The 13,068-nt window shown below is 41.6% G+C and overlaps 2 protein-coding genes across 7 annotated transcripts in view; both read right to left on the reverse strand.

The window, feature by feature from the left end:
* The window catches only part of LOC124863911, a 265,902-nt gene that overhangs the window by 163,969 nt on the left and 88,865 nt on the right, over positions 1-13,068 (reverse strand). The gene's annotated exons all lie outside the window — the stretch shown is intronic.
* The window catches only part of LOC124863909 (SUN domain-containing protein 1-like), a 37,989-nt gene that overhangs the window by 11,540 nt on the left and 13,381 nt on the right, over positions 1-13,068 (reverse strand). For 5 of the 6 annotated variants that reach the window (XM_047358469.1, XM_047358467.1, XM_047358466.1 and 2 more), the window contains one exon: positions 3,647-3,835. In XM_047358469.1, coding sequence (XP_047214425.1) covers positions 3,647-3,762 — 116 coding nt within the window. In that variant the 5' untranslated portion in view covers positions 3,763-3,835. Of the gene's footprint in view, positions 1-3,646; positions 3,836-3,993; positions 6,033-13,068 lie in introns of those variants that run through there. The other variant, XM_047358470.1, reaches the window with a different exon arrangement.

Consider the following 13,068-nt stretch of genomic DNA (forward strand, 5'->3'; position numbering starts at 1 on the left):
TGCCACAAAGCGGTCCACCACCATCCTGTACTCAGCTTCTTGTCCATCTCTGATCTACCCCACGACTGCAGAATCATCCGAGTATTTCTGCAGATGACAGGATTCTGTCTTGTACTGGAAGTCTGAGGTGTACAGAGTGAAAAGGAATGGTGAGAGTACAGTCCCCTGTGGTGCTCCTGTGCTGCTGACTACCTGGTTAGACTCACAACCCTTCAGTCTCACAAACTGTGGTCTGTTTGTCAGGTAGTCTTTGATCCAGGAGATTGTTGAGGCCTCCACCTGAGTCTTCTGGAGTTTCTGACAAAGCAAATCAGGTTGGATTGTATTAAATGCACTGGAGAAATCAAAGAACATGATCCTCACAGTGCTGCTGGCTTTGTCCAGATGACAGTAGGTTTGTTGAAGCAGGTATATGATGGCATCTTCATCTCCAACTCCACAGCGATAAGCAAACTGAAGGGGGTCCTGATGGTTTATTGTTTGCTTACTCAGGTGGGCCAACAGGAGTCTCTCTAGGACCTTCATGATGTGAGATGTCAGGGCAACAGGTCTATAGTCATTGAGGACTGATGTGTGAGTTTTCTTTGGTACCGGAACAAGACAGGAGGTCTTCCACAACACCGGAACCTTCTTCTGGGCCAGGCTAAGGTTGAAGAGGTGCTGCAGAATCCCACAGAGCTGCTCTGCACAGGCCTTCAGGACTCTAGGGCTGACATGATCTGGACCTGCAGCCTTATTCCTATTCAGTCTCTCCAGTTGTCTCTTCACCTGACTTCTTGAGACACACAGGTGGAAGGGGGAAGCAAAGGAAGCATCAGCATCTTCTGATATGGTTGAAGGCAAACATGTAGAAGCAGAAGGATCTAGGGCTGAGGTGGAAGATAAAAAATGTGAGGTGTTACTGGACAGCTGTGGGTCAAGGGAGGGTGGGATGTCTGTTTGGCTGTGAGCAGGAGAGGAGGATGCGAAGATGGTTTCTGAACTGAACCTAAGAATGTGTTCAGTTCATTGGCTCTCTCCAGACCTCCATCGGTCTGATCATCCTTCTGCTTGAAGCCTGTGATCTTCATCCCTGTCCACACATCACTGATATTGTTTTGCTGGAGCTTGCTCTCCAGCTTCTTGTACACCTCCTTGCTGTCTCTTGTCTTGACTTTAAGTTGCTTCTGTAAACTCCTCAATATTCTCTGTCTCCCTCTCTGAAGGCTCTTTTTTTCTTGTTAAGCAGGTCCTTCAGGTCACTGGTGATCCAAGGTTTGTTATTGGGGAAGCATCTCACGGTTCTGGTGGGGATGATGTTATCCACAAAGAAGTTTATATAGTCGGTTACACACTCAGTCATGGCATTGATGTCCTCTCCATGTGGCTGGCACAATGCGTCCCAGTCTGTAGCCTCAAAGCAACCTTGCAGAGCTTCTTCAGCTTCCTGTGACCATTTTCTCACAGTCTTCTTTATTACAGCTTGCCTCTGAACAAGGGGCTTATATTTCAAGCAGAGAAAAACAAGATTGTGATCTGATTTGCCTAGCGGAGGTCTTGCCGTAGAGATGTGTGAGTCCTTGACATTTGCATAAAACAAATCCAATGTTTTGTTTTCTCTGGTAGAGCAGCTGACAAACTGTTGAAACGTTGGAAGTGTAGCAGAGAGTGAAGCATGGTTAAAATCACCAGAAATTGCCACAAAAGCATTGGGGTTTTGTGTCTGTAGCTTAGCAACAACTGAGCTGATGGCATCACATGCAGTGTCGGCAACAGCAGAAGGTGGACCGTAAACTGTTGCCAAAATAACACTGGTGAACTCTCTGGGTAAATAATATGGACGAAAACTTACTGCAGTTCAATATCTGGACTGCAGAGATGACACTTCACAGTTACATGTCCTGGATGATACCATCTGTTGTTCACAAGTACTGCCAGTCCACTTCCTTTACATTTGCCGCTCCTCTTTAAATCTCTGTCTGCTCGTATGGTTAAAAAGCCCGGCAGAGAGATGCTGGAGTCGGGGATATGATCCTGCAGCCATGTCTCAGTAAAACACATGATACTGCATGCCCGGTACTCTGGCTGGGTCCTTTGTAGGGCTTGGAGTTCATCCAACTTGTTTCCCAACGATCTCACATTGCCCATCATAATCGACGGAAGAGATGATTTGAACTTCCTCCTTCTCTCTCTTCTCTTAGCTCCTGCTCTGCATCCACGGCGTCTCCTTTTCAACTCATCAGGGATTTGGGGTTGTAGTTGAAGTATTATTTGAGCTTTTGAGATATTAATTAGCTGCTCCCGGTTGTAAGAAACAACCCCGTTGCAATGGCAATGCATCATAACAAATGTCCAAAAATAGAAAGTATCAAGAAAAGTCCTCCAAGCTGCACAGCATCCGACACCGGAGTGGACAGTCATACAAAAAAAAAAACAACTGTATCCACCACAAGAGGAATAGTTCCCAAAAAAGAATAAATCAGAATCAAAAGTAACAGAGCTACTCCAACCTGCTGCTACCTTGAGCGGCGCAATTCTAGAATGCTCAGTCTGCTTTTGTTTTGTTTGTTAAAACGAAAATTCAGGTTTGACTGAATAGTTTGTGCCAAACAGTTCTGCTCCCTAACAGCTTCATAGTTCTTTTATTTTTAGATAAGTAAATAAAAGTGAATTTCCTCCTTCACTTTTCATAATAGCATATGTATTACAGGAAAGATAAATATTAGGATGTAAGTGTTTGCCCCAACATTTTGCAGTACTAACATATAAAAATACAAAAATCAGATTTTCACTATTAGTTACCTTTGCTTTATTTATCTGTATGGACAACCAAAACTTTAGCAAAGTATTTTAATGGGATGTCACCAACATAAATTGGTGCATAACTGTGAATTGGATGAAAAATGATGTTTTTACTGAATAATCTGAAAGGTGTGTACATCTGTATTTGCTCCTCAGCCACCTAGAGACAATACTTTGTACAACCAATTTTTGCTGCAATGAAAGCAGTACACCTTTTGGAATATGTCTCTAGCAGGTTTGAACATGCAGAGAACCTTCTCAAACCCAGTCAGATTGGATGAACAGCCTTCAGTCTCTTACAGCCTCATGCTAAGGTTTTCTAAAAGCATCCCCTTAGCATGATGCTGCCATCACCATGTTTCTATGAGTTCAAGGCGGATGTGCAATGTTAGTTTTCCAACACACACAGAATTTGCATATAAGCCAAACAAACAAAAAAAAAAGATCTCCACTAACTAGAGCTTCCACATGTTTCTTGTGTCCCCTCTATAGCTTTGGCAAACTTTAAATGAGCTTTCCTTATCTTTCTGCTTACTAGTCTTCCATAATGGCCAAATATTCAGAGCGCATGACTATTAGCTGTCATGTCAACAGATTCTCCTACAACTTCACCTTTGGAAATATGTTAGATTACACACAGGTGGATTTAATTTACTAATTAATTATTAACTAAGGATGACTTCTGGAGGCAATCAGCTGTACCAGATTTTATTCAAGGGTATCATAAAAAGGGGGGTGAAAACATATGCATGCTGAACTTTTTCAGATTTGCAGAAAAAGTTTTGGACCACCATGCTTTGTTTTGTGCCACTTCTAATTCAGACAACCAGTCAGTCAGAGAGAAAGTGTCCACAGCACAACTCACCTTGCCTCTTTCCTGGTGCTGGTATAGCTGCTGCTGTGGTTCTGGGAGTAATCAGCCATACTCTCAGTGCCATAATGACTGGCACTGTTCTGCAGACGCAGGCTCCGCCGTGACATCTTTGGCGACTTGTACACAGGAGCAATCTGATACTCCTTCTCCAACTCTAAAGCTGCAGTTGAGTAACTGGAACTGGGACAAGAGTGAGGGACAAGGAAAGACAAAGGGCGTTATAAAAAATACAAAATCATGAGGCAGCACATGAAACCTAAAATAAGTTGATTCTCTTATTTACTCCACTGAAATTTTATTAAGAGACCACAGGTTTCAGCCGATGAAACATATCCTACATTTTAACTCCTGGTTGCTCATCTTCAACATGTCAGTGTCAGAGATTTCTTAAATAAAAACAAACACAGGCTTTTTATAGTGTTATGATGCTGCCGGCTGTGGGGTTGTTCTTCACAGGAAATGACTCACTCACATGCGAATGAGAAATAAAAAAAGAAAGCACAGGAAAAAACCATGTGTTAAAGCAAAAATCAAGACAAACATACAAAGTAAACATCCCTAACTTTGTACAGAGAAAGTAATAAACTCAGGTCGCTGCAATTTAATATCTTGGGAGGAGCTATGCTGTGCAGGTTCAGTGCCATGCCTTACTGTGACTCAGAGGGCTACACCCACCCCACTGACTAGGCTTTCAGTGCCAAAATTCAGGCATGAATAACAGGCAACATCTGCAACAATTCTCGGAGTTATTAGTTCTTCTTAGCTGGTGAGTACAGAACATTGTTAATGGAAATGTAAAACGTCAATGTACTTTTTGGCTGCAATGGTAAGAAAACGTTTCATTTTGAGAGTGTTGAAACTACAATGAGCCTTTGACCAAATAAAAGATAGTAATCTTTACACCGTTACACACCTGACAATCAGTTAGGCTCACTGTTTTACACTAAAGCTGCCAGTTTTCTGGTTTGGGCACAAGCTTGCAATGACAATAGCCTGCACCTGACTTCCCTGTGCACAGGGTTCGGTCTCTGCCGTGCCGTCTGGGAATAACACTTGAGGATTACGCACCCTGACCGGGCCAATTATGTGCTTTTGCCTTGAGTCTGCCTCCTACCTGCTCAACCAACTGTCTCCTCTCCAAAAACACGACCAGGACCAGTTTTCTGCTCTGCGTGTTGTGTGGAATTAATCTGCTGTTGTGTGTTGAACCAAGGATTGGTAATAAAATTGAATAAGCACAGTTGTTCAGAAGACCACACAACCAAACAAGAGGCATCCAAACTGCTTACCTTCACATATATGCATGTTTGGGCAGGAAACTCCTTTGTTAAATGCCAACTCATCCTAAAAAAAACTTGGGCAAACCGCAGCAGTTTCTTTTAGTCATACCATTAAACCAGTACTATATGTGAAGTAGTAACTGGCTATACAATAATATACTGCCCTTATCTACCATCTTCCACAAGGACAATAGTGTCCTACTAACAACAAATTTCTTTTTTCTTGTTTTGAATATTTATTTTACAGTCTTTTTGCCCCAACATGTCCCTTTTTATGCGTAGGTTTGTTTTTGTACATTGTTCTTAAAATGTTCTTGCTTCCTGACCCCACAGGAGAAAGATGAGCCTCAGAGTACTTCATCCTGTCTGTCTGGCCTACAGCAAAAACTATGGAATACCTGATGCATGTTTCCAAGTTGCATCCTGAGCCAAAACAGCTGCATTAACCAATAAACATCCATGTGTATAACACAAAACCCTGTGGTACTAATGCCAAGTCATGTTTGTCCCTGGTATGGAAGTGCTGTTGGAGGGCAGAGCTATGTGATAAGGAAACTAATCTGTTTGTGTAGCCTGCAGCCACATGCAAACATTACTATACAGTGCTCTGCAAAAGTATTATTACCCACTGAACTTCTCCACAATTTGTCACATTACAACAAATATATATATTTGTATATGTTTTCTTTGTAAAATACAATTTTGTCCTACATGTTGTTGGTCTAGTATGCCCCTCCACCTCCCATTTGCTCTCATTCTCCTAGAAGATCTGAGCGTCGCTTTTCTCCCAGGTGACATTCACAGCCCACATCAGATATAAATAGAGATGGACAAAGTTGATTTAGAGGCAAGCAAAGACTACACTGATAAAGAGCTGGACCTAAGCAGAGAAAAATAAACTTTCCCATCTTCCCAAACTTGATGGAATCTCATGTTATATAACAGCATAGATTTAAGTCATCTTACCACAATTCTGTGGGCTCAACCAAACCTTTCTGCTTCTCACTTTTTTTTTTTTTTTGAAAGTTGCCATCATCACTAAATTTTGTCTAATGATCAGAAAAATAAGCTATCTAATGTTAAATGTGGGGACACTTTAGAGAATTTAAGTACACCCTTTCATCAAACTTTTTGACAGGTGTGTGGGACTTCCGGTGAGGGTGGGATTTCCGGTTGGCGCCATGTGGGCGCCATGTGGGCAGGAGGTCACGTGGTCAAGCAGGTGGTGTGTCCAAGGGGGCGTAACCGTGGATGCTGATTGGTTGTTGTCATTAGGGGCGATATCTTAAATGAGTCAATTAAAACACAGGGGTGTGTTTGTTATAAATAGAACAAGACAAATATGGTATTATTATTAACTGTTTGGCATCAGCACCAATTAAAAATAGAGGGGGTGCGTTTGTAAGCATCGTTAAACCTTGAATAACCCAATGAAAACAATAGGGCGTGCTTTAGTGTTTACTTTAAATACAGAGATAAAACTCTGCACTTTACATGCAGCATTCGTTGGAAAAAGAACACCCGTTCAACAATGGTTAGAGTTAAGAGAGTTTATCGTCAAGCGGAGGAGAAACGCAATGCGTGCCAAGATGATGATGATGAACAAGCAACTGCATCATATACTTCCTCAACGGAGATACCTATCGGAATTCCCGTCATGACATACTCTACCAATGATGAGGATCCAACATCAACTTCAACAACCATGGTTGAAAATCAGACCTCGGGTCGGCCAAGAGGTATGTCAGTTTTGTGCGAAACCCCAGTGACCGTCTACCAGTATTCATCCCGTGAATTGAATGCTCCTAAGAAATCAACATACTACATCTGCAGGGTACAAAGACCCCCATTCGACACTCTGCAGGAAGAATGGTCTTTGGAGCCATATGGCCTGGTTGGCAGCTGGGGTTATATTTTCATGTATGAAATAGGAGAGCTTTGCCTGTATCAATTGGATCAAGATGAGGTATTTAATGGATCACTGGCTCTGTGTACACTCACCCACAGCAACTGGGCTGTGTTAAAGCTTGCAATCCCGCACCTTAATGATAGCCCTGAAACAGTCTCAAGGCAGGAGAGGGAGGAAGAAGAAGAAAATGAACTGTCTCCTCGACCTGTAAAATGGGCGAGAATGTTTCATATACCATCCGATGTTGAAATAGCTGAGAGAGAACCTCTCTTTAGCGCAGTGTGGGGGTCAAAAACCACAGCAAATGGCCGCTGGTCTTTTCGGGCAAGCAGACGCAGGAACAACCGGACGAGTCCCTCAGATCTGTTTGTGTTGGAGGCTTTCAATCAGGACTGCGGCGTATTCAAGACAATGCTGGCTCTGCCGTTTGAAGCTTGGGCAGAGAAGATGAGTGAAATTGGACATCGTCTTTCCGACCTTTTCCACAAGTCACGAAGTTGGATCGATGTCATGTCAGTGAAAAAAACCCTGACGTTTCCTGTTTTACGTTTAGAACGAACCCTCTTCTGAGGACACGCCCCTTCCTATGATATATATACGGGGGGATAACTGCAAGCTCACAGACACTGAGAATCGTATCATGAGAATGAGTGGACCGACACTATACAGGGATCTCTACAACCACCAAGCAGAGATCCACTTCTCTCCTGAGCACGATGAAAGCTTCAACATTGGACCATATCATCCGCCTTCCTCTAACCTCTTCTTCTCATGATCCACCTCAACATCCTCATTCTCAGAGAACCACTTCAGTCCTGCATCACCTACAGGATACAACATGAAATATCTACCGCTTTCTCCAGACCTCTGCTTACCATCACCGCTATTCATGGCTGAGTCTGTAGACGCGAATGTCCTGCCTGAAGACATGAAGGTGGTCGTGGAGGAGGAGGTAGCCACCGGTTACTCACCCTCTACCGAAGCCCCTACACAATCCCTGGAAACGATGGAGGACCCTCAGCCTTCAGCAGAGGATGAGAGTAACCAGGAGGATGAAATTGACGGTTGGTTCTCAACCACCCTCATCAATACGGTGAAAACATCGATACTTCAGTTATTCAACATAACCTCTTTGAACTATCTCAGAGAAACCTGCTATGGATGTATAACGAACCACCCGAGCCAGCGTCAACACCATTGCCTGGAGGTATTGGGGGAGGATTATTACCAAGTCAACTTTCAACGCATCGTACGACGACTCGTAACCCCCAAACTTGTTCCTGCTATTCAGAATCTTCTGGTACTTCGACGCATACAAGCAGATGACTTCAGAGTGAAGACGATTGCCAAGACGGTTTTATATGAACTGAAATCGGTACAAGGCATCCACAGTGCAATAGTGCACGTTTATGATCGCATGGTCGATGAGAAACATCTCAAACAACTTAACTCTGTTTCAGAGTGCTATGGACTGACAAACTGATCTCACATGTTTGATGACGTGTTGTATCATTTTTTTTTTTTTGTATTCCAGTACTTTAATTAATCTGCATTATATGATTTTTCTTCTTTTTTCTTTTTACTATGAAATACAATTAAAGTAGGAACATAGTAACCTTTCCCAAAAGTGTTGTTTAAAAGCTAGTATTGTTTGAATTCATCTGCATTAATCTGCATTTTATCTGATTTTGTTTTTTGGTTGTTTTTTTTTTTAAATTAAATTAAAAAATAAGGATAAATCTACCCTCCTGTGTGTTTTTTCTCATTATTTAACAAGTAATCGGCAGAGTGAGCATAAGGCAGAGATGGCAGGAAGACGGCTGATGAAGAAAGTATATTATAGCCCTTCAAATTCGGGAAGTTTTGGGGGTGTAGATAGGCTGAGGAGGGTTATGCAAGATGAAACGGGAAAGTAGGTTGCGGTTGAAAAAGTTAAAGATTTTTTATCAGGAGAAGATACCTATACTCTACATAAACCTGCAAAAATAAAGTTCCCGAGAAACAGAGTTTTTGTCACCAGACCATTGAGGCAGTTCCAGGCTGATCTCTGTGACATGCAAGCTCTGGCCATGGAAAATGATGGTTATAATTATTTATTAACAGTCATTGACATCTTTTCAAAAAGGGCGTATGTAAGAGTTTTGAAGAGGAAAACAGCCGCTGAGGTGGTAAAGGCATTTGAATCAGTTTTTACAGAAAGTCAGATCCCCAAAAAACTTCAGACTGATGCCGGTAAAGAATTTTTTAACAAGAAATTTAAGGTTTTAATGGAGAAACACGGTATTGAACATTTTGCCACAGCGAGTGAAACAAAAGCTTCAGTGGTCGAGAGATTTAACCGCACATTAAAAACAAGGATGTGGAGATATTTTACAGCTAACAATACCCGGCGGTACGTCGATGTACTGCCAAACCTAGCTAGAAGCTACAACCATTCCTACCACTCCAACATTAAAATGAGCCCTATGGAAGTGACCCCAGAAAATGCCTTTCAAGTGTTTCAGAATCTGTATGATGTCAAGTCCAACAGATATTGCAAGGACTCAGTGACAACGTTTAAACAAGGGGATCTTGTCAGAATATCCAAGGTCCGTGGAGTATTTGACAAAAAATACGAACAGAGTTTTAGGGATGAAGTGTTTACAGTGTATGAGCGGATACCCCGATCTCCTCCTGTATACAAAGTCAAAGATTTGGATGGAGAACCTATCGAGGGTTCCTTTTACGCTGAGGAACTTCAAAAAGTAAAAATATTTAACGACAAGATATATCAAGTGGAAAAAATATTAAAACGACGTACGGTCAAGGGAGTCACAACAGGTTTTTGTAAGCTTGAAAAACTGGCCTGAGAAATTCAACAGTTGGATCAAGTTTGATGAACTTCGAAACGTATAAAAAAGGTTTGCACTAAACCTCACAGTTGACACAGCATCATGAACCGTCAGGTAGAGGATGATGGCTTTTACGTTACTCTTCCATCTAATGCTAGCATGGAAGTGTTTAAAAATAATACTAGTTCAAGTTTCTGTGTAAATTTAGCTCAACATATTGATTTAGAAGGCCAATGGATGGTTGCATTAGCAGAGATTTCATATCCTCATACATGGCATAATTTACCGGATTATGATGCCTACTTTGAATGGAGGAAGGTTGGTGATGTGGAGATCAATACGCAAAGGATCAGAAGTGGCTACTATAACAGCGTTATTCAACTCGAGAAAGAGATGGAAATATTTATCAAAAAATTTAAATCGGGTTTACGCATTAAATTCAGCAAAGTTCAAAAGAGATTTGCATTTCAAGCAAACAGTCCGTATGAAATACGCTTCTTCAACACTCTAGCTTATATGATGGGCGTGAAACCAGGGGAATGGATTCATGTTTCTGAACCAAAACTGGCTCCTTTTCCGGCAGATATAAAGGCTGGTTTCTATCACCTATACTGTTACAGCGACGTGGTCAGACCACAAATAGTAGGCGACACTTTTGCACCTTTACTGCGGACCGTCAAAGTACAAGGCAAATTCAGTGATATGATTACTCAGACGTTTAACCCCGCCCACTACCTTCCAGTCTCCAGAAGACATATTGAAAATATCAATATAGAAATTAAATCGGACCAAAACGTTCCTGTAAATTTCATCTATGGAAAGACCGTCATAAGACTACACTTCAGACCGGTGATATCACAACGTAGCCTCAGATAAATTTTTTTTGTATAAACTATTCCAGAGATATGTATATAACTTCTAAGATTGATTGGTTATCATTCATATTACGCTGGTCATTCAACACTGCATCAAGCAGGCAAGAGAGAACATGGCACAGCTAAGTCTGAGACGTGATCCAAATCGCTTTGTAAATTACTATGTAAGTCAATCAGGCGGTAATCTGCCAGGGTTTTATGGGGCCCCGGTCATGTACGGACGCGGAATTGGATCATTATTTTCAAAATTATTCCGCTTCGTATCCCCTCTGGTTAAAAAAGGATTTGCAATTGCAAAACCCCATCTTAAAACGGCTGCATCAAATATCGCTTCGGATGTCATTGGTAGAGCCGTGAGTAAAATGAGTGGTTCTACACACACCGACGGTCAAGAAGGTTCAGAAATTATGGTTTTATCCAAAAGACCCAGAACAAGACCCCCTGGTGATCGTTTAAGGACGGTTAAAAAACAACGACAAACGCAAAAAAGGAGATCAGTCGGAGCTGACAAACGAAGAGGAAGGAAGTCATCTGCATGTTTTGATATATTTAAATAATGGCTCTTTTACATAACAAATCATCAGAGTGCACGCTGGCAGAGTTGGACTTATTTTCTGCCCCGATGACGCAGCTATCGATCGAAGATAAAATTTACACCGAGATCCAGCCTTTATCAGCAATCACTGATGGAGGGCCGATCGAGTTTTTCATTCCGGGAGATGGAGAAAAGTATCTGGATCTCAACGATACGCTGTTGCATCTCAGAGTGAAAATTACTAACGAGAATGGAACAAACCTGCCAGATGATGCACCTGTAGGGCTCATCAACTACCCGTTAAACACCATCTTCAGTCAGTGTGACGTCACTCTCGGAGATTGAATGATTTCAGAATCCAGCGCTACACATCATCTACGCTTGTTATGATTCTATTTTAGAGATTGATTCAAAGAGGCGTGTGCTGGTGGATTATTATTAATCTAATCAGACATGAATAATCATGAAATTGAGAGCCTGATGCGTCATCTGCTGGGAGATTTGTTTTGCGGTGTGTGGCCGTGCGACCAGCTGCCGCTGCTAGCTGACAAATTCCCAGGGCCGGCCTACTTTATTGTGAACACATATCCTTCACACATGCCGGGAGAACACTGGCTAGCTCTGACATTGGATGAGAATGGTCAATCCAGCTTTTTTGACTCTTATGGATTCTCTCCGGATTTCGAGTTCTACCCGTCAAGCATCGTAACATTTTTAGAAGACAGATCCTCAAAAATATTGTATCATAATAATCAGCTTCAAAACACTCTGTCCACTGTGTGCGGTCACCATTGCATTTTTTATCTATGTCATAGAGCGTGCGGATTATCAATGAAGCAAGTGTTGTCGAAATACACCGGAGATGTGATTAAGAATGATTTAATGGTATCTAACTTTGTGAAAAAATATCAGAAATGTGTCGTTAATCAAAGTTGTACATTTTATACTCACGGAACATGCTCTTTGGAGATGTTTCTGGATTGTTATGGAATTTAAATTGTCTTTTTTTTTTTTCATTGTTTGTTTTTTTTTTTTTTTTTCTTATGATTTAATATTTGTGTAATGATATCATATGTTAGTGTGTGAAGTAGAGAACGAAGTTAGACTTGAAAAATATAATCAATAAATATTTTATTGAATAAAAGAAATAGACTACATGTTTCATTTTCTTATAACGGTTTATGGTGAAAATGTAATCCATCGGGGTTGTAGTGTCGTCTTACGAAGAGACCTTTTTGATCTCCCATCAGCATTTTTTGGATCTTCCAGCTCAGATCTCGACCAGTAGGGAGAATGAGTTATCTGCCTTCTTCTTCTTGTTCTTCTCTGCTTAATGCTGGGGGGTGTACCCCCATTTTCAATCGATGTACCCTCTGTTTTGAAACGTCTATATTCTTCACGAGCATAAGGGTTAATGACTGAAGATATATGGATGTTTACCTCTGACAAGGTATGTAGAAAGTCAGACCATCCTCAGGTTTGTGATGCTCCAGATTTTTTAAACGGAAGCATGAGATTTTTCAACAAATCAATCATGTGGGACCCTTTTATAACATTTCCTTTAAATACAAATTCACCTCGTGAAGTCCAACTCTCACTTCTTTCGGATAATTTCTTCAAAATGTACTCGGCATTTTTACGGTTGTGTTTAGGAAGGCTTTTCAGTACTTCCGTAAGAACCTGATCCTTAGGGGCCTCGTCCTGCCCTGGGCCTTGTTTTTCTTGGGACCGCTCATGTTCAGGAACCTCTGTGTCACGCTGCAGCGTTAAACTGACCCGCTGTTTTTCTTCTTTGACACCTTGCTTAAGTAAAGTCAGATACCTCTGGAGAAGAGCATCGTATCTCTTGATTTTTTCATAAGAAGTCAAACCCGGCTCGTTTAATATCGCTCTCATTTCAGCATCCAAATTCTCCTCCGCCGTCTGTCTGATGGACGTGTCTGACTGGGTCAGACTCTTGAATTGATGAGGTGAAATGAGAAA

This window comes from Girardinichthys multiradiatus, chromosome Y (genome assembly GCF_021462225.1).
Source record: "Girardinichthys multiradiatus isolate DD_20200921_A chromosome Y, DD_fGirMul_XY1, whole genome shotgun sequence".
NCBI classification, from domain to species: domain Eukaryota; kingdom Metazoa; phylum Chordata; class Actinopteri; order Cyprinodontiformes; family Goodeidae; genus Girardinichthys; species Girardinichthys multiradiatus.